This window comes from Vipera ursinii (assembly GCF_947247035.1).
Source record: "Vipera ursinii genome assembly, chromosome: 3".
Classification (NCBI taxonomy): domain Eukaryota; kingdom Metazoa; phylum Chordata; class Lepidosauria; order Squamata; family Viperidae; genus Vipera; species Vipera ursinii.
Genome location: NC_139516.1, coordinates 15848853 through 15875376, shown reverse-complemented (window position 1 = coordinate 15875376; position 26524 = coordinate 15848853). Strand labels below are relative to the sequence as shown.

Below are 26524 nucleotides of genomic sequence, written 5' to 3'. Positions count from 1 at the left end.
TTGTTGCATCCTCTGCCTTTATTGCCTCTGGTAGGAGTGATTCAGAAATTATATTATAAATTAAATGTATCCGCTGCCTGACTCCCAGCAATTCTGTGATGTATACATCAGATATTCAGATATCCTTGGGCTGGATCATAATACAGGTAGTCCTCGACTTATGACCGCAAGTGAGCCCAAAACTTCCATTGCTAAGTGAAACATTTGTTAAGTGAATTTGGCCCATTTTACAACTTTTCTTGGCACAGTTGTTAAGTGAATCATTGCAGTTCTTAAACTATTAACCTGGTTGTTAAGTGAATCTGGCTCCCCCATTGACTTTGCTTGTCAGAAGGTCGCAAAAAGGGATCTGCAATCATCATAAACATTAGTCAGTTTCCAAGCATCCAAATTTGGATCGCGTGACCGTGGAGATACTGCAATGGTCCTAAGTGTGAAAAATGATCGGTTTTTTTTCAGTGTCATCCTAACTTTGAACGGTCACTAATTTAATTTAATTTAATTTATTGAGATTTATATACCGCCCTTCTCCCAAGGGGACTCAGGGCGGTTCACAGGGCATAAATATAAACAACAATACAAACATTAAAAAACAATTAAATCAATGCCCAAGTTAAAACCAATAAATGAACTGTTGTAAGTCAAGGACTATCTGTATCGACCATTTTCAGCCTTTGAGTAGAATGGCAAAATAGAAAAGGCTGAAACAAAAAACATTGAGAGTCATCTCCCAAACCAAAGTTGATTAGTTAAACTAGTTTGTTATTAATGCACTTAATCTTTCCTTGTGTCACAATAAAAATCTGAAGGCAGGGAATTTGGAAAGATTAAGGTCAGCCACACTCGAGTCCAGGAAAGGCCTACACTCCACCACAGATTGCCCTAGAGTTAGGACTGCCCACATACATAGTAATACAATCCAATCTACAGTTAATTATTTATGTTTTTAATATTTAGGGCTAGGAGGGGGAAAGCTTCGTGATTGTATTATTTGCACCTGGCCAGGAAACTTTCTTTGGCTGCTGGCCTTCAAATTTAGTTACCATTTTAATTTCCCATATTGCTCCCAAACAATCCCAACGTGACCAGAAATTAAAAGCATAGCCACAGGATAGTTGGAGTGAGGGCCTGGTAGGAGGGAAGGAAGGAATAGAGATGCAATTAGTAGAAAACCGGAGCCTTGTCAATTGCTCCGGGATTGTGTTGACCCTGGACTTTCTCAGGGTCCCCAAATACACAAGGCTCTCTCTCTTGAACTGGGACACAACAATCCAAGAAGAGCCCTTTCGAAGGGGGGGGGGGGAGGAACACGTTTCTCCACTTATTATGATTATCCAGGATTTGCTTAATAGCCACCTGCCATTCGACTCCTGTAATAAATGGAGAAGGAGGCTCGGCTGGGAGACCAAAACGCAAAAGCCTCAACCATTAGCTGCGTTCACCCAGTTCGCCAAGGCAAAAATCGGGCAAAATGTCTATGGAGATTCTCAAGTCATCCGGGTCACGGTTGTCCCAAAGGTGTGCTTTTTCAGGAGGCAACTGGACGGTCTTGTTTTTTTTCTTTGAAGAAAAAACAAGAACGGCCAGTTGCCTCCTGAATAAGCACACCTTTGGGGGGAAAATATCAAACCCCTTTCAGGTAAAGAGCCCGAGGTGCAAACGCAGCGGGCAAGCAGCGGAGAAGAAAGCAAGAAAACTCGCCCGGGCCGGCGTCTCCTTGGTGGATTGTTTTGAACGCCAAGTCAGGCCTGGAAGCGCTGGCCCTTTAAGGAGGAGGAGGAGGAGGGCCGTGGGTGGCTCTTTCCCTTCTCTCTCGGGGCCGGGGTGCCGCCTTCCTGGCTTCAGACGCTCCGGGCGGGCTGGGAGGGCTGCGCCGGGTCAGCACCTCCGGCTGCCATGAGGTGGCTAGGCCAGCCTTGCGCTCTTCCTCCGTTTTTGCCCAGGGTTGCTTTCCAGGCGATCGGCGGGCGCTTTGCTGCTGGCACTGGCGGCAGCTTCCCATCGGGGGCTGTTCGGGCCGGCGGCGCTGCGCCGGGGCTCCTGCCGGGCCAGATCCAGCTCAGCTGGGCAGTCGAGACTCAGCTTCCCGGCCGAGGGCACCAGCTAAGCGGCCTCCGGCTTCTGCGCCGCCTCTTGCGGGAATCGGGACTGGTGCTGCGCCCCGTTCGCTTTGGGCTCCCGGCCGTGGCTGGTGGCGATTCCTTCCGCCTCGGAACTGAGGCGCGGTGCCATCAGCTGGAAACGCCGGCGACGAAGCCCCGCCAGCTGCTCCCCCAGAGAGCCTGGCGCGCAACGAAGAGCGACTCTCCTGGCGGCGGAGCCCGCAGCAACCTCGCACCTCCCAAAGTAGGTGAACGGCGGGCCGCGCGTGTGCGTGGGAATGCGCGCTTTTGCGGCTTGGATTGGCCTAAAGGGGTCCCGGTAGTGCGTTAGGGCTGGATTTCAGGGTGACTTACGGTGCTGCCTTCGCCCGGTACGAGCGAAGCGGCCCCTTTTTAGACCAGTGTTTCCCAACCTTAGGAACTTGAAGATGCGTGGACTTCAACTCCCAGAATTCCCCAGCCAGCTGGCTGGGGAATTCTGGGAGTTGAAGTCCACGCATCTTCAAGTTCCTAAGGTTGGGAAACGCTGTTTTACACTAGAGCAGGGGTCTTCAAACTTGGCCCTTTTATGACTTGTGGACTTCAACTCCCAGAATTCCTCAGCCAGCGTGCCTGGCTGAGGAATTCTGGGAGTTGAAGTCCACAAGTCATAAAAGGGCCAAGTTTGAAGACACCTGGACTAGAGAGTGGTGCGTAGGTGGCCTTAAGTAGTTTAGGGATCGGGGTGTCGCTGATCCTTAGGGACTTGGGCTGGCTTAACGTGGAAGGGTCAACAATTGGTTGGCGCGTTTTGTGACTTCAGATCACAGTAAAAGGGACTCCAGGTAGTCCTTGACTGACGACAGTTCATTTAGTGACCGTTCAAAGTTACAACCGCTCTGGAAAAAAAGTGACTTGTGACAGTTTTTTCCACACCACTCTTGCAGCATCCTCGTAGTCATGTGATCCAAATTCAGATGTTGACAACTGGTTCATATTTTATGATGGTGTCTTGCGGTCATGTGATTACCATTTGCAACCACCTGACAAGCAAAGTCAATGGGGGGGGGGAAAGATCCGCTTAAGGACCAAAATTACTAATTTAACAGCCACAGTGATTCACTTAACAATTGTGGCAAGAAAGGTCATAAAATGGGGGAAAATTCATTTAACAATTCTTGCTTAGCAACAGAAGTTTTGGGCTCAATTGTGGTCATACATCAAGGACTATTTGTATTAGCGAAACAAGAGCACACATAACTTATGTACCTTCGATGGAAAATTGCCCAGAAGGTAAAAAAGGAAGATTTTTCTGAGCACATTCAGAAAGCATTGAAGAACAGGTTTCTAAACAACTTTTTTATGTTAGTAGATTTTGACACAAGTAAAAGGTGATTTAACACTTAACTCCCTTCTCTTTAATAATGTTTAGTAGGTCTGAAGTTGAGAAGTCTGCTGTATCACCCTAGTGTGCTCAACAATCCTTTGGGAGAGGTTTGTTTTGTTGTGTGCATGCTAAAGATAAAAGGGTGAGACTGGGGGGAGGGACAGTTGGCAGAGGACATGTCACTTATCTGTCTTGAACCCAGTTTACATCAGTTTTCTATTATCTGATGCCTGCCAGAAAGAGGTAGAACTACAATTTCATCATTTTATCTATTTAGGTTTATAACCCACATTTATCAGTGTTGGGCAAGGTTGTCAAAACTGGGCTTCCGCTCTGTTGCACTATAAGACTTTTGTGTTTGTTTGCTTATTTTTTGCAGTCATTTTACAATGTTCCAGAAAGAACAAATGCCTTCTGTCTTATTTTACATCCAACATGTTTAAGCAATCAAATAAAAATCCATAATTTGCACAACACGATAAACTAGCTTAGTGGCAACTTTGATTTGCATTTTTGGAGACATGCTGTACGTACAAATCAACCCACTGAATTTATGATTCATTGGATTGTGTAAACACAGATGGTGGAGTAATTCAAAATCCAGGTTAAGAAATATTTTGAGATGCAACCTCTGATTATTATTTTTTTAAAGCACTGGCTTTTCTGTTCAAATGATATGCAAGGTGGCTTACAATAGATACAAGAAAGCAATCTACAAGAAAGCAACATCAAAACTTGGGGGAAAATGTTTTCATTCAGGTAGGCTTTTGGCTTTTTCAGCTAATGCTGAAATCTAAGTAGATTTGACAGCGTAAAAAATCAATAAATCAGTATTAGAAGACTGGATTAATTCCTGGGCTTTAATTATAATTTACTATTTTAGTGTATAAAGTCAGATTCAATTTTATTAATTAAAATCCCTTTGTGCAAAAGAAGGAGCAATAGAAGAGGCAGGGCTGGTATTTACCTCCTGGAGGAGATCCAGGGATTACTTTAATAAAGTTGGTGAGAGAGCTATTTTACATGAGGGAGTTTTTCAGCTGTTTAACTTCTCTGTTAAGAAATGTTGGCTGTTATGTGAAGTGATAGAAAGGAACTCGCTTCACTGAGCCACTTTCTTTTTGCAGGATCATGAGGCCAAGATTACCCTCAGCAACATTTTCTTATCCTTTCAACTGTAGAAACCATCTCTTGAACCTGAGACCTTGGTGTATCCCAGGGGTAGGCAGCCTTGGCTCTTTGATGTCTCGTGGACTTCAACTCTTCTGGGAGTTGAAGTTCACGAGTCATCAAAGAGCCAAGGCTGCCTACCCCTGGTGTATCCTAACAGAGAAGCAGTATAGTACACTGTAGTAGCTCAGCCCTAGGATGGAAGAGATTCAGTTCAAAGTGAGTCTTCACTGATGCTCACTGAGTCTAGTCACTGGCTAAGTTTGGGGAGGGATTGCTGTACAAGCTACCTTAAGTTCTGGCTCTGTGACAGTGGTGGCAAACCTTTTGGCTTGACGTATCAAAAATTCAAAAAGTGCCTAACTTGATTCTGCTAGCATGACACACACACACAAACAACCTGAAGAAAAGAGAAACAATTCTCTACACACACATCTAAGCCACGCTGAGCAGCAGCACTTGGCAACAGCTCCGAGGCTGGGCCCAAAGTAGAGGCCCAGCACTCAACATCAGCTCTAGTACCGCCGCAGCTCCTCAAAAAGGCTCCTCACACCATTCCCCAAGATATGTGGGTCTTTTGGAGTGGTGTGTTTGCCCTGCAGTCCAGCACTCCCCAAGGTTCTGCCACACGTTGCTTACCTTCAGTTAATGTCTCTGTTGACAGGCCCAGCGGTCTACTTGAGCAATAGCACTTACTGCTTCATAGTGCTTTACAGCCCTCTCTAAGCATTTTACAGAGTCAGCCTAATTGCCCACCACAATCTGGGTCCTCATTTTACGGGCCTCAGAAGGATGGAATGCTGAGTCAACCTTGAACTGCTAAGGATTGAGCTCCTGGCAGTGAGCTGAATTAGCCTGCAATACTGCATTCTAACCACTGAGCCACCTCCTTGAGACTGCTCTGGGTTGCACAGACTTCAGAGAATGCTCTCCTATGGCCTCTGCAGCCTCCAAAAACCAGGTGGAAGCATGCCCCATTCTTGTGCAGTTTCCAGAAGATCCATAGGAGACCACATCCATTCTCACACGACCTCCACAGCCTCTGAAAATTGGGCATGAATGAGGCCCGCTTTCGAGAATAATTGTTGGGTATTGATAAGCACTGGTTTGTCATCATATAGATTCGCCATTCCTGCTCTAGAAAGCCTAGATATTCTCTGCCACTGAATTACAGCTTTTTCCCCAAAGCACAGACTTAGCTTTGTGGCTAGCAACATCACAGGCTCTTTGCCTTGTTCTGACCTTTCCTCTTCTGGGCTTGTGTTAGGGAAGGGACTGGCTTAGAAACAAGGACCTTCGAATACTTAAAGGGTGGCCTTGTCTGGAGAACCCTCGGAATCTAATCTGGAAGCAAACAGTAAACAAAAAATGCTTCTGCAAAGTTGTTACAATATAGAATATGTTATTAAAAAAAACATTCACCCCAAACTAGTAAGCATGGCTCCAGCTGGACAATTCTCTTTCCATTGCCTGATATAATGCAGAAAGTTGGAGTCATCTAAGACCTTGAGAAGATTCAAGGAGACTAACTCTACCGTTGCTCTTCCCCCTTTTCGCTACTGTCCCTGTTTTGAGGGGAGCTTCTGAAGAAAATGTATTCTTGATACTTCAAGTGTTTGCTCTTGTGTGGGTGGGTGGGTGGATGTGTGGGTGTTTTCTGCTCAACTGGCATTCATGCCTAATTTCCTATATCGGGGCCTTAACAACTAGACCAAAATGACTTTCTTCTCAGTTTTGCTTTCTGTGATTGTTGCAAATTTTAAACATCTGAAGAAGAGTTTCTTAGATATTTGGACAGCAAAATTTCTGGCCTTCTCTCTGAAAAGCACAACCTGTACATTATGTCAGGAATACATGCTCCTATATATCCCTATATGGAACCATCAGGTTCCTTGGCCTACCTAATTCATAAAAAGGAAGCTGGCCTGTTGAAAAGCACTAGTCCGAACCCTCATTTATTTGCAGAAATGCCTGCAAAGGTTTCAGTGGGCCCCTAGAACAGGGGTGTCAAACTGCCGGCCCACAGGCCGGTTGCGTCTTGTGGAGGCCGTGCCCACCCCAGCTCCGGCAATGTGAACAAAGTCGTGACGGGTTTGACACCCGTGCCCTAGAAGATAGGTTGCTTTTGGGTAAATGATATCCTATGCCAACTATGGTGGTCTCAACTACAGAAGTTCACTGGGTGACTTTGGGACAATCTCCTTCTCCACTCAACCTACCTCACAAGGTAGTGGGGGGGAAATGGAGGAAGCAACTCTGCATACTGTATACTGCCTTCAGCTGAATGAAAAGTGGATTATAAACCCAGTAAATAATAAATAAATTTAGAACAATGCTAGCACTCTCCCTTTTCCCAAAGGCTTTCTACCAAAAGCCTATTAGGAAAGGGTGCCACTAGACAGGCTGAACTTTCTGACACATCTTACTTCAATTTGCTTGGATCAATAATCAATAATAAAACTACAAGTAGGTAACAAATCAAATGGAGGACTTAGGATCTTAAATGTTCAGAGACATCTTTTTGCATACAAAGTTCTGACTTGTTCAGACCTTTTTTTATAATAGTGAAGTGAATGGAAGGAAAGAGAAGATGGTGATGAGCAGAAAATGGATTAACTCACAGTGGCAAGAGATGCATCATTGGAAGCCCTGAAAAGCTAGGTTTGGGACATGGAGAAAATCTACCTATGTAGCTGCTAAATGTTTATAACAACTTAATGGAAAATAAGCACTCAATGCATGTGAAAGTTTGACAATAAAGAAATATGACAGGAAGAAAATGGATACTGTTGAATTGCAATATTGGTACTCTGGGTACCATATACTGCCTGATGAACAAATCATTATTGGAGGACATCAAACCTAAATTTTCATTAGTAGCTTAAAATCACAACTTTCATATTGTAGTTATATCATGGGGAAAATATCAGATACATTTGATCAGGCTGAAGAAAGGATAAAGGAGGAAAAGAAGCAATGTTATGGATTCCTCTTTAGCAACCATTAGCCACCTAACTGAAGACTGAACATAGTTCAGGCCAATTATCTACCGCAGGCATGTCAAACTCGCGATGTCACATGACGTTGCACGACGTATCGGAGCTTTTTCCCCATTGCTGGCAATGGGGTGGGCGAGGTTTTGTCGTGATGCGTCTGGTCCGCAGGCCGGCAGTTTGACACCCCTGATCTACAGGGTACTATGAGTCAATATCAACTTGACAGTAATAATTAAATTAGTTAATAACATCTTGATTTCAGTACATGATTGAGGTTTATTGTAGGGGTAATGATTGGAGAAAAATCATCTGCTGAGACGTTGGTAGTTAAGCCTTCCTTGCTCCTTCCGTCTCATACTATTTTTAATTCTACTGAATGTAGAACAGGCATGACTGGGCCAGTCACTGTCTCTCAGTCCAACCCATCTCACAGGGTGGTTGTTCTGGGAAAATCAGAGAAGGAAGAAGTATTAGGTATGTTCACTGCCTTGAGTTACTAATAAAGTAATAAAGGTGAGATAAAAATAAACAAAATAAAATGCACTAAAGTTACACTTAACAATCTATTATGAAGTGGCAAATGAATCAGTGATCCTGTGCTGATCTTAATTAGAAACATACTAATTTAATTGTTAATCATTTCCTGCAGCACAACAGTGAACTTTCTTGTGAAGGAAATCTCAAAAGTCCACATTCAATTACTTTCTGTACACCAAGGCTTTGTGATGGTCTTAGATTATCAGTATCTGCAGCCCCTTACATAGCACAGAGGGAGGGAGACCTGTCTTTACGCATCATTAAAAGAGAGTTATGCCTATCACTTCTTCTGCTTAGCCAACTTATTTTATGGATTGTAAGTTGTGCCAGTCAGGCAGGTCTAACAGCTTTTTCCAAATCGCTGCCCTCCATATGTGTGAGATTTTCATTTTCATGTTTCCAGCCAGCCTGATGCTTGACTGTTATGGCTGAGAAATCTTTAGTTGTGATGAAAGACAAGAAAGGCCTAGGTATATATTACTGTGCAACCATTTTTTTAAAAAAAAATAAATTATTATTTTAAAAGCTCTATGCCTTGAACATCACGTTCTATAACATATGAATATCAGAGGATTTTAAAAATAATTAAAAATACTGTATTAAGATAAGTAATGCAAAACAAGTTTTCAAACCTGCTGTGAAACACATTTAAAATATTTCTTAAAACGTATTTCTTTACAATCCATAATAATGGCTTAAATATCTCTCCCAGGCTTTTTAAAAAGTTAAAGTCTATGGAATAACTGTTGGATGGGGGACAGTAAACACCAGGTTTGCTCTTAATGCCTCTCTGTTTTCTTAAAACACACACACACACACACAATTTTCTATTGAGATAATTTAGTTGATTTTGCAATGTAGGCATGACCTTTGGGAAATTTATTAAAATTTGTAACTTCTTGTTAATGTAAAAACAGCAGCTTGGGTGATTTGCAAACTTTTCATTAAAAAGCTAGGATAAATGCTATCTTTGCTGTCTCTCTGACCCCAGTGAGCTGTTGTGAAATCCATGAAAGGTTTTATTTCTGCTGCCGGCCTAGCAAAAAGTGTTGTCGGCAAGCAATTGCCAACCATTTCCTTTCTGCAATCTGCCATGTTTTGTGGCGAACATAGAGATACTGCATTACACAGCAGGAGCAGGAAAGCCAAAGCTTTGTTCCCAGATATTTTACATCAGCATCCTCTAAGGCTAAGCACTGACAAGCAGATAGGTGCATTACTGTGCACATTGCCTGCAGCGGTATAGAAGTTCCTTTCTTCTCCCAGCATTTACAAAATCTTGGGGGGAAAAAACATTGTTTTGATCTAGACCTAGACTCAGGTTCATAGCTGTCTACTTGCAATCAGCTTTTGAATAATCAGGAAAGAAGATTGGAACCATGCATACTAATATTCCCCTTTTTTGTGCTTTACATGTACAGAGGAAATACGTTTGCAAAGGTACATAACAATATACATATGTAGAGGTAGTCCTCAACTTACAACAGTTCATTCAGTGACTGTTCAAAGTTACAACAGCACTGGAAAAAGTGACTTAGGACTGTTTTTCACACGTACAACCGTTGCAGCATCCACATGGTCATGCAATCAAAATTCAGATGCTTGGCAACTGACTCATATTTACGAATGTTACAGTGTCCCAGGGTCATGTGATCAACTTTTGCAACCTGACAAGCAAAGTCAAGTGGGAAACCAGATTCACTTAACAACTGGGTTTCTAATTTTAACTGTGATTGCAGTGATTCACTTAACAACTGTGGCAATTAAAGTCATTAAATGGGGCAAAACTCACTTAACAAATGTCTTGCTTAGCAAAATAAAATTTGGGCTTAATTGTGGTCATAAGTCGAGGACTACCTGTACAGTTCTTACAGATGAGTTAAAGAACTATAAAAATGGAATAAAACAAATTAACTTCCAGTCAACACAGCAATGAGTTAAACTGGTGATCAATGAGTTTGACGTGAGGAACACCAACAACTCTTTAAAGATCTCAGTTGGAGTAGGCAAAGTTTTGCTTTCTATGACCTTAAATCTCTCTTTGTATCCTTTCATAGCAATCTTTCTGAAGGTCATTGCCCCCCAATTGGTGGAATTTCCCCATCATTTTGAAGAGTTAGCTCTGAAATAGGTTGTACACAAAAATGAAGGAAAAACCTCAAGAGAAAACAGCATCCTTAACAAGGAGAAAACATAATAGAAGTATATCCCCACCCTCTAACCATGGCTACTCATGCTTTCAGCCACTAATTCCAAATACACGTAGATCTCATTTAGTGACCATAATGGGGAATGGCAACTTGGTCAATAACCAAATTGCTTGCTAAGTGTGCTTATGATCTTATTTCAGTTTTCTTTTACTTTATAGACCTGCAAATGTTATAAGTGCAAGGACTGGTGGTCAAGTTACTTTTCATAATCATTGTAGCTGCAAACAGTTGCTAAACAAGGCAGTCACCATAAATGAGGACCACTTGTAATACTGGTTGATATTTGGCGATAGGTGCTGATAATTAATGACCATTTATGTCAGCTCAGTTTTAACAGCTGGTATATGACAAACAGGAATGCTGTATAGTCTAGACAGAGTGAAGGTGCAACTGTTACCTATCAGGGGTTTGTAATACATTTGAATAAACTGCTCCATAAATTAAGGACCCAAATGAAGGAATAAGTATGTTCTAAACTAAAAGCGTTACTCTAAAACAAAAGTGTTACTCTAGAAATAAAATGGCTTATTTGTATAGTAATAACAATCAAGTCTTCTCTCTCTCTTACTTACCTCCACTATTCAGACTCCAGGTACATCCTCAGAAAATCTCACAGATCCCAGTCAGGAAAATGGGAAGAAACCAAATAAATCACATCAGTTGAAGAAAATTTTTAAGGAATACGGAGCTGTTGGAGTAACATTTCATATTGGGATTTCTTTGATATCTCTGGGAATGTTTTATCTGGTTGTGTCAAGGTAAGCATTATTATTGTTGCTGTTATTGGTGTACTGGAAGTTTGATCTTCCCACATTTACAAAAAGAAAATGAGAGGTCTTTTTTCATTTAAAAACTGTTAAGCTGAATTTATCTTCAGGATATTAGGGTGCCACACAAACTGATTTTTCTCCATACCATCTGGTAGAGTTAGGCCATGCCAAAACATCTAGTGAGTTTCCATGGTTGTGGATGGACTTGAACCTGTGTTTCCCAATTCCTTTAAATATTGAACTTAGGCCTGCTGGAATTTGGGCAGCTCCAAATTACTTCAGGTATTGAGACTCCTCAGTTTTCTCTTCCATCCCTAACTACTAGCGGATTGGACAGCCTTTGTAGTGCCTATAGCACAAGCCAGAACCACCCAATTTGGAGGACTTTTAACTCAAGCCAGTTTTGTCCACCCAGAATCACCCAACTTCTGCCTTGGGCAGAGACATTGGGGTTGGGTAGCTAATAAATTCAAATGAGTAATAATAATTAGGAGTGCAAACACAATACTTAGCTCTGCAGCCCTTGCCTTGCTGTGGTAGGTGATTCACAGGAGGCTCTAGAGCAGACATGTCAAACACAAGGCCCAGGGGCCAGATCCGGCCCGTGAAGTGGTTTCATGCGGCCCCCAAAGCCATCCTGGAAACAGTGAGGGAACGGCCCCCACTGCCTTGGCCCTGGCCCAGAGACCCTCCTTCTGCCAGAGACCCTCAGATCTGTCCCACTCCTGCCCAGGCACCCTTGATGCAAACGATGTAGAGCTGGCCACGCCCACCCAGTAGGCCACGCCCACCCTAGCCATACCCACCTGGCCCCTTAAGGGCAACCGCTATGCTGATGCGGCCCTCAATGAAATTGAGTTTGACACCCCTGCTCTAGAGCAGTTTCCAATCTCAGAAATTTTAAGATGTGTGGACTACAACTCCCAGAATGCCCCAATTGCTGAGATTGAGAAAACACTTCTAGCTAGTTTGAGTGACTAGCTCAGCTCTTTGAAGCTTGGCACAACCCTATAGCAGTTTTCTTTTCATTCAGGTTATTTAACAAACCAGGACACCACATTCCACAGTTCAGTCAGAGGCAGAACAGGCTTATTTCCTCAAGTTTATAGGTGCATGAAAATAGAGGAGAGGCTCACTGACTCATCTCTAGTCTTCTGAACCATGGAATAGGCTTCTCCAGGCCCGAGGAATACACTGGATACTTGTATAGTGTTTCATCAATGGAGGATTTTGAAACTGGACAATCACTTGTCTGAAATGGTATAGGATCTCCTACTTGAGCAGGGGCCTGGACTAAAAGACCTCCAAGGTCCCTTTCAATTCTGATCAGGAAGACAGCCAAGATTTCCTTTACAGGTAGTCCTCAACTTACAGCCACAGCTGGGACTGGATTTTTTATTGCTAAGCAAAGTAGTTTTACAATGAGTCATGTCTGATTTTATGATCTTTTTTTGCCACGGTTATTAGGCGAATTACTGCAGTTGTTAAGTGAATCAAAAAGTCATTAAGTGAATCTGGCTTCCTCCGTTCCCTTTGCTGGTCGAAGCCAGGCAGGAAGGTCATAAATGGTGATCATATCATCCCGGAATGCTGCAACCTTTATAAATACACGTCTGGTTGCCAAGTACCCGAATTTTGATTACAGGACTATGGGTTGCAGTCGTAAGTGCAAGTATCCCTTCTAAGTCCCTTTTTTCAAGTTTCATTGTAAACTTCAATCACTAAACAAATTATTGTAACGAGGAGCACCTGTATGATTATTATTATTTTTTTTTAAAAAAAAACCCAAATCATTCACTTTCGTGCTGTTAACGTGTTGTCTGTTTCTCCCGCCTCTTCTCCCTTTTAGCGGAGTGGACATGACCACTGTTCTCTTCAAGCTGGGATTTGATGAAGCCCTTGTGCGATCCAAGCTAGCTGCTGGAACAAGCACTTTTGTATTGGCCTACGCTATTCATAAACTGTTTGCTCCTGTCCGGATCAGCATCACTGTAGTCTCAGTGCCCTTTCTTGTTCGCTATTTTCGGAAGATAGGATTTTTCAAGCCTCCAGATCCAAACCCATGAAATTATTCCCTGGAATTAAAAAGGATGTTCTCTTGTTTCTTCCTAGAAATATTTGATAGCTAATGCACTTTGGCTTGCTGTTTCGGACCCCTTCCCCCCCCCCCCCCGCAAAGTCTCTTTTCTTCAAAAGGGTGGGAATGTGCTTTGTCAGAAATCAGTAGCTACTTCAAAAGGACTACTGTCTATGTTGCTGATACATTTGTTTGCTTACCGAGGCCCTGAAGAATTATTAATCGGATACGCTGATAAACATGTCAGATCACACCACTAGATCCTTTAACCCAGCGCTGTCTGTATGGAGCAGGAAGGCTTTTTAAACAATGGGCCTGTTCAGGATTGTCTTTACAGTGGAGGAGGTTGAAGAATAGGCATAAATTACAAGGCAGGTTCAAGTTGAAACCCTTCCGGACAGCAATTTGACAATGAAGCTAATTTCCGATTTCCTTTTTCTGCATGCTTTCAGGCAGATTTTGTATTCTTGAACTGAATACAACTATAAACTCTGTAGACTAGAGGTCCTCAAACATTCTGGCTTGGCGGCCCAGAAGGAAAGGGAGCAGCAGGGAAATGTGCGCACAGGCGCATGCACGATGGCAGCACTAGCATGCGCAAACAGGCTACACACTCACGGCATGTGCACTAACACCCGCATGCATGCACAAATGGGCCGCTAGCACCCTTGTAAGCCTGGCAGTGGTGCTAGCGTCCCCAAACATGTGCGAATGGGATTGCTAGTGCCCGCGTGGCGGTGCTACCGTGAGTGCGGTGGGGCTTGTCAGCTATTCCTGCAGACCGGTACCTGGCCGCGGACCATAGGTTGGGGACTCCTGCTGTAGACTAAATGGTCTTTTCAGTTCTGATTCTAAGTCTTCCACATTCTCTGCAAATTCATCTTTTAAATAAGCTAATTCAGTTTAGGATGCCAATTATGTGTTACACCACTAAATTTTGTTTCATGTGCAGTGATGTTGTAAATAAAAGTTAAAGGAATTTTAAATGAATAGAAATGCAAATATGTACATGAATAAGTACAATACTTGATTCTAAGGAATTATATTTCTTGTATTACAAGATAACATTGTAGAAACTGCTTTTTGGTTGACACGAACTACTGGTAGTCCTTGACTTTGAGCCCACGATTTTGGTTGTAAGTCATGATAGTTCTAAAGCATGTCATAACATGACTGAACCTGATTTTTCCACTTTTTTTTTTACAGTCATTAAGCAAATCTACAGTTGTTAAATGACCCCATTGTTCTGGGGTTTTTTTCTGGAAACTGGAAATTCTGGTTTTCAGCAAAAACATTGTAAATCACTTACATAGCTGCAAGATGCTGCAAACAGCAATAAATATGGGCCAGTTTCTGAGTGCCAAATATGAGGTTATGTCGCTGCAAGGGGAGAGCGTATCAGAATTTTGAATCTGAGCCGTAAGTCCCTTTTTCAGGGTCTGTAGTGACTTCAAATAGTAAGTGACCCACTATAAGTCAGAGTACTTGTATCAGACATTTCCTGCCGGGGGGGGGGGGGGGATTTCCAAACACTGAAATGGTTGAGTAATATAATGACAGTGGGCAATAGTATTAGCATACATAATAGGGCAATTTGAAAATATGGCAGTTAGAAACTACAGTTCACCATTTTTGAGTTTGGTGTGCTTTGATGTGGAATGTTTTTAATGATATTGTGCCTATTTATAGTATTTATATATTTCCTACTGCAAAATGGCTGCTCTTTGATTTGTAACTATTAGTCAGAAGAAGTTTCCTGAGGCTACAAAAATTATACATCCCCACATCTCCCTGCTTAATAACCCAGTCCTGGGGTTACATCAACAGGGTGTGGTGGGATTGCCATCACAAAATGATGCTGTCACACAAAATTACACTTTGTCACTGCATTAGTTAGATTCGGCAATCCTGGTGCCAATTTTCATCAAAATCCCAGAGTAACTTTGAGAATTGCCCGGAATCACTACATGCCAAGTGACTGAAAAGTACAAGGACTTGTATTTTCAGGATAAAACATTCAGTTTACCTGAACTTTACAGGTAGTTTGAAGTGAAATGTGTTATATGTTTGGATAAATGTAAATTCTAAAATTTAAGTACCACTAGATGCAAATAAAAGTGCTGCAGAACCATGTTTTTGTAATAAAGTTTTACTAATGCTTCAACAAATACATTTAAAAATTAAAAATAGTCTATGCATTTTTTTCTTGTAAGAATTTAAAATGTACAATTGCTCACTGTCAAGGTTATCCTAGGAAGGAGGATATCTCTGACCCCCACTGAATAAGCAGTTAGGTATCCAAGAACAAGCTGTCTTAAAGCACTGGATTATGATTTATAAAGTCTTTAGTCTTCAAAGTATTTCCTAACTGAAGACAGGACAATAACAGCACAATTAGCTCTTATTTACAGAAGCAGACATTACCCATGTCACATGGCTGCACAGGTTAACCTTAGGGTGTTATTGCACTGTTCCAACAACTTCATGTGGCTATCAAGCAGCAAGGAGGATCAACAATATAGGAACTGAGAAAATCCTGAACAAGATGTGCCCCAGAAGCTTTGAATCACATGCAGAGTTCAAGTATGTTCCAGATATTCACAAATTGCTTTGAATGGAACTACAAGCATTGCAGCATGCCTGTTCAAACTGCAGCTCAGACTTCATAGTGTTCATACAACAGTTCAATGTGCAGAAAACTGACTTCTTTTTGAAACAAATTCTATGCTTCTTACATCAGATGTATTACACTTGCTGCCATCCCTGCTACTTTGGAAATGCAGTCAGCAATGCTTATTATGCTATGACTTAAGTTTTATTAGCAACATTGGTTTCCTCAGTGTTAGACTTGGGAGACTTAGTAGAGTTTGATGTAACCCATGGATGTTTAAGTACATCTTCCAGTGGTAATCTGTGCTTTGGGTCATGCTTCAAGAGCTTTGAAATCAGATCCCGTGCTCCCTCTGTTACAAAAGGAGGAAATCTGTACTCCACCTTTAAACCAAAGAAAATTAGTCACACACAAAGCACTGCATTCAGTTCTTCCCATTGTAGAGTCCAGGTGGAAAATAACATTTAGTTTGGCAGTAGCATATCAATGTAAGGCACCATCCAAATAATCGTTACTGGGAACTAGTGCAGGAATTGAACCTGAATTTGCCAGCTGACAAAAAGGTACTAATATGTTAGTTAAGTACAAAATTCTAATCCCTGAATAACATCAGGGAATTGTTAAAGCAGTTTTAGACACCTCAAAATCTGAAAGGTTACTCATAGAGTGAGCCATGGATTGTAAGAAAACAAAAATAATATAGGGTACATGAAGCCAGATAAATTCAACTCACCCTTGAAATGGCTCTATATGTTTCCTGATATGTTTCTGCTTCAAAAGGAGGCTTTCCTACTAAAAATTCATAACATAAGACACCAAGACTCCACAGGTCCACCGTTTCATCATGAGTCCTCCCTTCAATCATTTCAGGTGACAGGTAATCAAGGGTGCCACATATTGTTGACCTCCTAGGATAAAGTATAGAGCTGTCAACAAACCATGTTATTTAAAAAAACACGACAGATACTACTAATACTCATAAGCTACTCTGCTTATTACTACCATGTTTTAAGACATTTTGTTTATGAATGTTAAAGGTAAAGGTAAAGGTTCCCCCGCACATGCATGCTAGTTGTTTCCGACTCTAGGGACCGGTGCTCATTTCCGTTTCAAAGCCAAAGAGCCAGCGCTTGTCTGAGGACGTCTCCGTGGTCATGTGGCCAGCATGACTAGACGCCAAAGGCGCACGGAACGCTGTTACCTTCCCACCGTAGTGGTCCCTATTTTTCTACTTGCATTTTTACGTGCTTTCGAACTGCTAGGTTGGCAGAAGCTGGGACGAGTAACAGGCGTTCACTCTGCTACGCAGTACTCGGGATTCGACCCGCCAAACTGCCGATCTTCAGATCGACAAGCTCAGCATCCTAACCCACTGAGCCACCTAACCGTAAATCTTTCTGCCATCTCTATCCCAAAGTACTTGACATTTTTGGATGTCACAAGAAACATTCCTATCTTAAACTCAAATCCAAAGTTGTTTTGAAGAACAATAAGTCCTCCATTGCTCACACTTCTACATATCATTACCCTTAGTTCTTTTTTACTGGCCCTCATTTCCCACCTACTTTCTTGGATTCTAGGACATTATGAATATTTTTTTCATTTATTGCATTCATAACTAACCTGCTATTGATTTATCATTCATAACTAGCTAGGATAGTTGGTATGATATTTTGGTTTGAATTCTGGGTTAAAGTGGTCCGCTTTCTTATATATTTAAGCATTAAATGGTTTCAAAAATGTACATTCTAAGATGCTCCACACAGTAACAACTCTGAAATTCTAAAGCCCCTAAATAGTTTCAGTTGGGAAAGGAACAGAATGGCATAGGAATGAAGGTTTTTTTTTAACCCCTTTATTATTTTTATAAATAACCCAAGGCAGTGAATGTTCATATTTATTCCTCCTATTATTCCCACAACAACCACCTTGTGAGTTTGGGCTGAGAGTAAAAGTGACTCAAAGTCACACTGCTGCATTTTCATGCTTAAGGTAGCACTCAAACTTGATTTCGTGGTTTCTAGCATGATGCCTTAACCATTACACCAAAGTGACTCTTGCCAATTTACTTTGGTATTCACCTGTAAAACACGGCTGCCAGCATTACAGTACGAACCCTACTACTTTAAACATCTTTTCAAATTAAGTTATATCCTTCTCAACTGAAACAATCAGAAAGAATTTAGCTATTTTTGTAAATTTTACTACTTCTATAAAAGTACATTGTATATTCAAATAATTCTAAGCCAATTCTACACTCAAACTTGAGTATTAAAAAGTCTCCTACCTAGAAGATGGGGCGTGCACAGACCATCCAAAGTCAGCAATCTTGAGCTCTCCATTTGAACCCAGCAAAAGATTTTCAGGTTTGATGTCCCTATGAATTACTCTTTTTGAATGACAATATAATAATGCATCTGCGAGTTCAGTCATATACTGTAGAAGAAACCAACATTTGCAAATAAGGCTTAATAATTTCAAATAATGTAATTTAAGCAGATATGGCCAATGAGCATTTATTCATCTTATATTACTATAGGCACAGTGATAAAAAAAATTGTCAAAAAGAACAGGAAAATTACTACATTATTGGGCTAAATAACAAGTCTCTACTATGAAATGTGAAGTTTTCCTTAACCGTTATGGATCTTTTAGTAGTTAAATACCTGAAGCATCACCATAATTTCATGTTTTATCAATGATAAAGTTTAAAGTTTATTATATTTGTATACCGCCCTTCTCCCGAAGGACTCAGGGCGGTGAACAGGGCACATATATATAAGAGGCATGTACTTCTGGAATCGTCTGAAAACGTAATATTTGATCTCCCTTAAACTACTGAAAATGGGTCAATAGTATTTCTCAAGTTGGCATTATTCCACTCCCCCATTCATTGCTACTTTCACATGATGGATGGGAACCACCCATTAACTCAAGTTCTTTGTAGACCAGTTGTTTCTTTCTTTTTTCTTTTGCTATTTAAGAGACTTTCCAAAAACTGCAAATCTCCAAAGCTGTATTTCCATTTTCAGTGTTCCAAAGCCTAAAGAGCATTTTAAAAACAAATACATTTTTAGAAACCCTGGCAAAGATCTTTCATTAAGAAAAAAATCCCTAACCATGCCGAGAAGGGCGGGATATAAATGGAATTAAAATAAAATTAAAATAAATAAATAAAGCAGAGATCCCCAATCATTTGGGCACCAGGGACCGGTTCCGTGGAGAGGTTTTTCCACGGACCTGAGGGTGCCTGGTTTTGTGTGCTGCCTGCATTCCGCGGATGGGGCTTTGCTTGTTTGTGTGGACCAGTTGCTGGCATGCAACTGGCCCAGTACTGGTCCACCAACCGGAGATTTGACTCCTGCCATAAAGGACAAGAAAAACAGTACTCCCTTTGCATATATACAAATCAGATGACCAATGGAAAAATTTGCAACAAAATCATAGTACTCCCATCGTTACATGAAAATAATGAGGCTTTACATTGGAAATGCAGAGGGCAAATTAAATCAGCTCAAGAATGAGCCTGTAAAGTTTCTCAGATATCATTTTAAGTAAGAAAAAAAATACATAATATACTATGGCACAAAAATCCTGAATTAACAGCCATTGGCAGTCGACGTCTAAGCCAAAACACTTGGGTTATGGATTCACCATAATTTAGATACAATGAATAGCCATTTTATTTTGAACCTCCATTCTCTTCTGTGAAAGCTGAGCTTTTTAAATGTTGTTTTCTCTGTTAATTTCAGAAGTTTTAAACAAAACAGGCAAACATTCCCCGAGGATGGGCTCCAGCACAAGTCTGAAAACTTCGAAGAATAATTCTCTGGTCCGTGGACCAACTCCAAATGAATCCTGCAATATTATCCTGAGACACGTATATTTGCCTTCATCTGCTAAAAAAGCTTCAGTGAAGATCTCCCACTTGGCCTCCTGTTTCAGTGGTAGAAGCTATGAACTTTTCTACCTACATGAAAATTTCAAAATGACTATCTTTTAAACCTTTCTCTAAACCAAAGCTATTCAGTATAGATTCAAATCGCTAGAGTAGAGCATCCATTTCCAAAGGGAGAAAAAGCATGCATTGCCATTTGCAAAACGTACCGTAGCCGTTCGTTGCTCATCAAACTTTTTAAGCTTCTGAAGTTCTTTGTACACTTCTCCACGAGGTGCATGTTCCAGCATTAAGTATACTCTTGTTGCATCATGGAAATAACCATAAAGCCTGAGAACATTGGGATGCCTACAAAACAGGCATATGGATTTTTAAAGAGTTGCTATTAAGCTAAACATGTAATTCCCTCGTTATATACAAGCAATAAACAACATGAGAGGCTGAAGCCAAGCAAACTCTTCAATGTTACCAGAAAAAGTTGGTTCAAGTTTTTTCAGTTATTTGAAAAAGTTTTGACAAGAACAGAAACATCTGGAAAACTATTCTCATCACTTTCTCATTGGCCAAAAATGGTCACTTTTAAGGGTAATTTAAAGCCGGGGTCCGCAACCTGGTACTGGGCCCACAACCCATTCTGAACTAGGCTGTGCAAGTAGCAGGTAAATACGTGCATGCAGCTCCATTTGTGCAAGCAGCAGGCACTTTCCTGCATGTGCAAGTGCCTACCACTCGCATAAATGGAGCTGCATGCATGCCTGCTACTCACACAGAACCACGCCCACTCCCACCCACCCACCCACCCCCGCCAGTCTGCAAAGCCAGACAGGTTGGGGACCACTGATTTACAGGATTTGAGATGGTTTAAGAATGAGAGCAGTTGGCCTCCTTTCATTCCTACCCTCAAAACCTGATAAATGGATCAAAGACCTCTCTCCAAAGCCATCTCTGTGTTAAGAGAAAATGGTGGGACCCCTTCCCAGAGGTCTCCACCTCTCACTTTTACCTTTAATTCTGAACAATAATTGTACTACTCAATGTTTACTCTTTTACTATCCTATTTTGGCAATGTAAGCCTGGTTTACTGTATATGGCCTCCAGGCTACCCATCTGTATTTTTATTCAACCTTACCAAAGATGAGACTGTATTTCTACTTCTCGCCGCAGCTGATGTTCTACACCTGCTTTTTCCAACTGCGATTTAAATAAGACCTTCAGTGCCAAAATGAATTTGCTTTGTTTCTCCCGAGCCAGGTACACATTTCCAAATTTTCCTTTTCCCAAAGGACGGCCGATTTCAAAGTCATCAAGGAACCACTGTTTTCTATTTTTTAAAAAAAGCATTAGAACACAAAATAAGAACATTTTGTTCTCTCCTTAAACTTAGCAGTTTGTATAGGATATCCTTAAAAAGAACAAACTTTAAGTTTTTCAATACATTTTATCTTTAACAAAACAACCCCTCCCCACCCCCACCCCCCTTCCCAACCCAACCCAACCACAAACCTTTGTGGAGATAGGTTTGAGGCACAGTGGGATAGGCAAAAGCACTTTAGTTTCCTGAGGAATGTAGAAGAAAATGCTTTCTTTGAAGACCATTCTCAGTAAAGACTGCATTTACATAAATGTTTATAGGTGTGCAAATGTTCTGACTTGAAAAATAACACAAAAAACCTACAACATAAAATCCCAAGAATAATAACCCCTCACAAGAAAAAAATATACTTACACATTAACAAGAGTATCTAACCAGCTGACTCATAACTGGGAAAACAGCTAAGCCTTCAGTCCTTTACATAAAGCTAACAGGCTTGGATCCATCTGAATCTCTCAATAAGAAGCGTACATACCTTTGTATATAACCACCCAGAGAAACAAAATAAAATCTTACCTTTTAGTTTCACTTTTTGATCCTTCTTTGCTCTCACATTTTGAGCCTGAAGCTCCTTTGGCCTCAGTTGTTGCAGCTGACACCTCTTTAGTTTCAGCCTTTTTTTCTGTGCATAGGAAAAGTTAAATTTTCTAAAAGCAAGCTCTGAAGTTAAAAAATTGAGCAGTTTGTTTAAAATTGTTCCCCTCTGTGGCAGGTTTGGAGGAGTGTATACTTTATAGATGGTGCAAAAATTAAAGATGTATGATATCTGTGTTTAGCCACAATAATCCATTCTACGAACATAGTTGCTAAGCAAATCTTGTGACCGAGAAGATACTGAAAATCGCTGGTTGTTGCTATCTCGTTCAAATAAAGTTCTCTTGTGCACCAACCCAGCATTAAACTCTGGCATGCCTTGTTAGGCACAGAAATTTGGTCATAAGTGTGCATTTTGGTCAGAAATTTTTTTACTACCTTTTACTATTGTTTTTTCACCACTATATTTGCAAATGGTAACTGAGGTAGTTGTTAAATGAGGATTCGCTATACATACACACACACCTTTATGTAAAGATGAACACTAAATTAACACTCTTGCCTTGCAATTTTATCTGTACAGTATTCTACTTATCTTTAGAAATTATGTAGCACCATAATCAAAATAGCTCAGAGTAGACACACCATTACTTAGAATTAAGTGTTTCTTGCTAGCCAGCCAGTCATATCTAAGATATTCTATCTGCTCTAGATATACAGTATGAAGAAAGTACTCTATATTTAGAACATAGTATCCCGTGCATTAAATCAAGTAAAGGCAATCTCTCTCTGTGCGTGTGTCTGTGTTTCTGTGTGTGTGTGTGAGTGTGTGTGTGTGCGCGCGCGCATGTGTGTGTGTGTCCAAGGACTATCATTGGATGAGGAAGAAAGGGCAGGATTGTATTACATATGAACGTACTTGAGCTTTCTTACTTTTTTGGATAAGTTTTTCTCCTTTCAGTATTTATGTCTGTTATGAATGACGTTTTATGTAACATTTTCTGCCTCTAAGTGAGAAAATGCCAATTTCAAACATGCTCCTAGCCAAAATTTTGTGATACTCTGGAAGTTTTTCAGCACCAACTGGAGGAATATTGATTCCCCTAAGTAATCCCAAAAATAATCTCTAACCTTCCATTTATCTCACATGCAAAGATCTTCTTACATTGATTTGACCTGCATGATTCATGCAGTTTTAACAATCTTTTAACTAATGATTTTGCAAATACAAATATCCACATTTAGAAATGAATATTGCAATGAGTAGATACATTATCGAGAAAGCACTATTTACTATGTTCATATTTCTTCCTCACAAATGTTTAATAAAGAGAAAGCAGCTAAGACTACTTAACTTCATGGTTAAGCATTTATTTAAATATTGTGTTTGTTAAGTGAATCATATCGTCATCAAGCAAATTCAGCTTTCTCCATTGACTTTGCTTGTTGGAAGCCAGCTGGGAAGATTGCAAATGTTGATTAAATGACCCTTGGATGCTGAGACCATTGTAAATACGTGCTGCTTACAAGTGACCAAATTTTGATTACATGACTGCAAGGACACTGCAACAGTTTTAAGTATGAGGACCAGGTATTTTTCAGCAATGTTGTAACTTTGAAAGGTCCCTAAACACTTTCTAGTCTGTACCTTAGACAGTTGAGGACTACCTGTACCAATACTTACTAACCAATCACGTTTCTGTAGAAGATTTTAGGTTGAAAATATATGGCAATTCACTATATTTTCCAATACTATTTTAAAGCTTTTTTTGCTCATTATTATAGATAGTCCTTGATTTAGGACAATTTCCATTGCAAAGTGATATAGTCGCAAAGCATAATCTCATTGCTTAGTAAAACAATTCCTTGAAGACCCAGTTGCTGTCATTAAATGAATGCCACAGGCTTTAGGTGAGGCAACTTCCTGCTGGCTTCCTTGAAACAGTCACTGGGAAAGCCAGCAGGAAGTTAAATGTCCCAGGATGACTGGCAGGCAAGTGCCTGCTGTCAGGTGGTAAAGAGTATGGGGAAGTGAACAAGGATGCAAGGAGTGTTAAGGCACTATGTAGCTCAGGAACGATGTGAATGGACAATATGGCACAAGTGCAGAATTGCTGGGGAACAGCATTTATTCCAGCGAGACTTATTCCAGTGAGTTGTGACCTTCCATGCTGGTTTCCCCATTGGATTTCTAAGGAAGCCAGCAGGAAAGGTTGCAAAAGAGATCCCATGATTGTGGAGTGCTTGGGAACCATTTGCAAGTTGAAATATGTCACCAAATGCATAGATAATGATCACGTGACCATGAGGGCATTGCAATGTCAATAATTTCAGTGACCAATTCCAAGTCCCTTCATTCAGCTATTAACAGTCACTGAACTAGTGGTCTTAACTCAAGAACTACTTGTATCATAATCATCAATAGATTTCTAGTAGTAGTACTATTATAAAGTTAGAAATAACTGAAATAGTAGTACTTACCAGATGCAGAAGGCTGCTGAGAGATTATACCAGCTTTCTTTGGACCTAAATTCCTGGATGTTGGTGGAACTGCAGATGTTGGTCGCTGCTGACTTAGGTGGTTGGAACATTTTGGATGGGTAACAGCAGGTTTCTGTGCCTGGGATTGAATAGGTACTCTCTGGGGCACATTTGAAGCAGTCAGAATATGCTGCGATTGAGTTCTAGTCCTCCCTGCCCAATTTTGGGACATAGGAATTCTCTTTGGACCATCTACCTGATTTTTTTAAAAAAATAAAAAATAAAAACCAACTCTGAATACTGTTTCAGGCACCTAAAGAAAAACAGAAGTTGCAAAAATTCTTAAGATTCAGGTTTTTTCGGCATAAGACCACTATAGGGCACCCTGGTGCTCTATAGTATTTGGAAGTTCATAGTTTAAATCAGTGGCCTCCAGCCTTTTGGACACCAGGGACTGGTTCCATAGAGTTTTTTTCTGCAGACCAGAGGGGGGCATGGTTTTGTGTGCTACCTGTATCCCAATGCTGGTCCACGGCTAGGGGTTGGAAGACCCCAGGTTTAAATTGCAAAAGTTTACTACAAGTAGTCTTCAACTTACAGCTACAATTATGACCAGAATTTCGGTCATAAATTATTTGGGTCAGACCATGTGACCAGATCAGATTTTACAACCATTTTTATGAAGGACGTAAGTCCAGCTTCTGTGGTAATTAAGCAAATGACATGGTCAGTAAGTGAATAACATGGCTGTAAGTGCAAATCCAACTTAACCAATGGCTATCACACAACCATAGGATACTGCAATGGATTGTAAATACAAGCCCATTGACAATAATCCAAACTTGACTGTGAGGGGCAGTGCAATGGTGAGATCTAAAAAGGCAAGAATTACACCACCTAATACACACAAGGGATCACTTTACCTTGCTGTTATGTAGGTGTCCATTTTGGTTTTCTTTGCTCGTTTTGTCCATTACTGTATTGAAGAACAAAAAATCCAGACATTCATCATGTATAACATAAAAACTTTTTGTCACTCGCTTTCCATTATGCTATTTAAGACTATCACTTCAATATCTTCAACCTATTCATATTAGTAATCCTTGGAAAAATTAAGTCATCATACTGCATGTATGCAAGTAACACATTAATTTATCTATGTAATGCACAGTACAATATACATCACACAGGCAAAGAAATGCAGTTTTAGTTATAAAAGCATTTCAATAACAAATTGAATGGCTAAAAAGGCTTTATAACTGTGCTCTCTCTGAAGTTACAAAGGCAGATGCTTATCCATGGTAATGTATATACCTGACTTAAGGTTAATTTTTAGGTTTTCATCTGGAACAAGAATAGATGGAGACATAAAATTTCCAAAGTTTTGAAAAACACAAGCCTAAGCTCATGTTGGTTTGTCTGAATGGTTTCATAATTTTCATTAAACATACTTTTCAGGACCCACGTTTGTTCTCACAGATATTTTAAATCATGCAACCACAACATGGTGCCAATTAACTAATTATCTCTCAGTTGGAACTCAGCATTTTTTAAAAGGAATTTTGCTGCAAAATAAAACCCCATTTTGCCCCCAGAATGCCTCTAGAGTCCACAAAGACTTCAGAGGCATTCTTAGAAAATTAACATGGTGGATAACTGCAATCCAGATTCTGGTGGAAGTATGCCCATTTGCTCAGAAACGAAGGTGTCTCGATAACTATAGTACCTAATGCAGGGGTAGGCAACCTCGGCTCTTTTATGACTCATGGACTTCAACTCCCAGAATTCCTGAGCCAGCTATGCTGGCTCAGGAATTCTGGGAATTGAAGTCCATGAGTCATAAAAGAGCCGAGGTTGCCTACCCCTGACCTAATGCAATAAGGAATATTACTAGTTTTCTTCCTGGCAAATGAGAGTCTGCCAAGAAAGTTTAAATAATGGTCGGAGCCCCTACCTTTAAGGTTAAAAGCAGGCTAGACAGCAGGTAAGACCAAAGGGCAGGCAAAAAAAAAAAAAGAAAACCAAGTCTTGGGTAGCATTTTAAAGGAATTGAAAAGAGACTTATTCCAACGGAAGCAACTTTTTAAACAAAATCACTGGCAAGCCATTTATAGGGCTGTTTTAGAACATCATCTAGTCCTCGCCATACCTTTCACCTTGGTTTAATATCGAAACCAGTTATTAATCAGTCCCACGATGCTCCAAAATACTAGTCACTATACCGGTTCGAATACAACTCCCATCCTCCCCGGCCACGACACCTATTCTATGATAACGCTCATGGAAACCACCAAACGGGTGGGCGCCGGTGCTTAGGCAAAAGCTTATCTCCACCAGCACTTAACTCCCGACAGCCCCACCATCCACCAGCCGCCCTTCTCAAAGGCCACCTCACCTCCA

General features: G+C 40.8%; 2 protein-coding genes across 2 annotated transcripts; one reads left to right on the top strand and one right to left on the bottom strand.

The window, feature by feature from the left end:
• Window positions 1-1860: 1860 nt before the first annotated feature.
• FAM210B (family with sequence similarity 210 member B) lies at window positions 1861-15359 on the top strand. The gene is made up of 3 exons (XM_083358435.1): window positions 1861-2346; window positions 10967-11139; window positions 13001-15359. Exons 1-3 carry the CDS (start codon window positions 1897-1899, stop codon window positions 13215-13217), a joined length of 840 nt encoding a protein of 279 aa, XP_083214561.1. The 5' UTR covers window positions 1861-1896; the 3' UTR covers window positions 13218-15359.
• A 49-nt stretch (window positions 15360-15408) lies between these two features.
• On the bottom strand, window positions 15409-26524 carry AURKA (aurora kinase A). Its single transcript, XM_083358434.1, has 9 exons — window positions 26520-26524; window positions 25048-25100; window positions 24125-24380; window positions 21626-21731; window positions 20867-21058; window positions 19947-20085; window positions 18127-18275; window positions 16573-16747; window positions 15409-16222 (listed from the first exon to the last, which is right to left on the bottom strand). The coding sequence occupies exons 2-9, from the start codon at window positions 25096-25098 to the stop codon at window positions 16037-16039; spliced, it is 1254 nt and encodes a 417-aa protein (XP_083214560.1). The 5' UTR covers window positions 25099-25100; window positions 26520-26524; the 3' UTR covers window positions 15409-16036.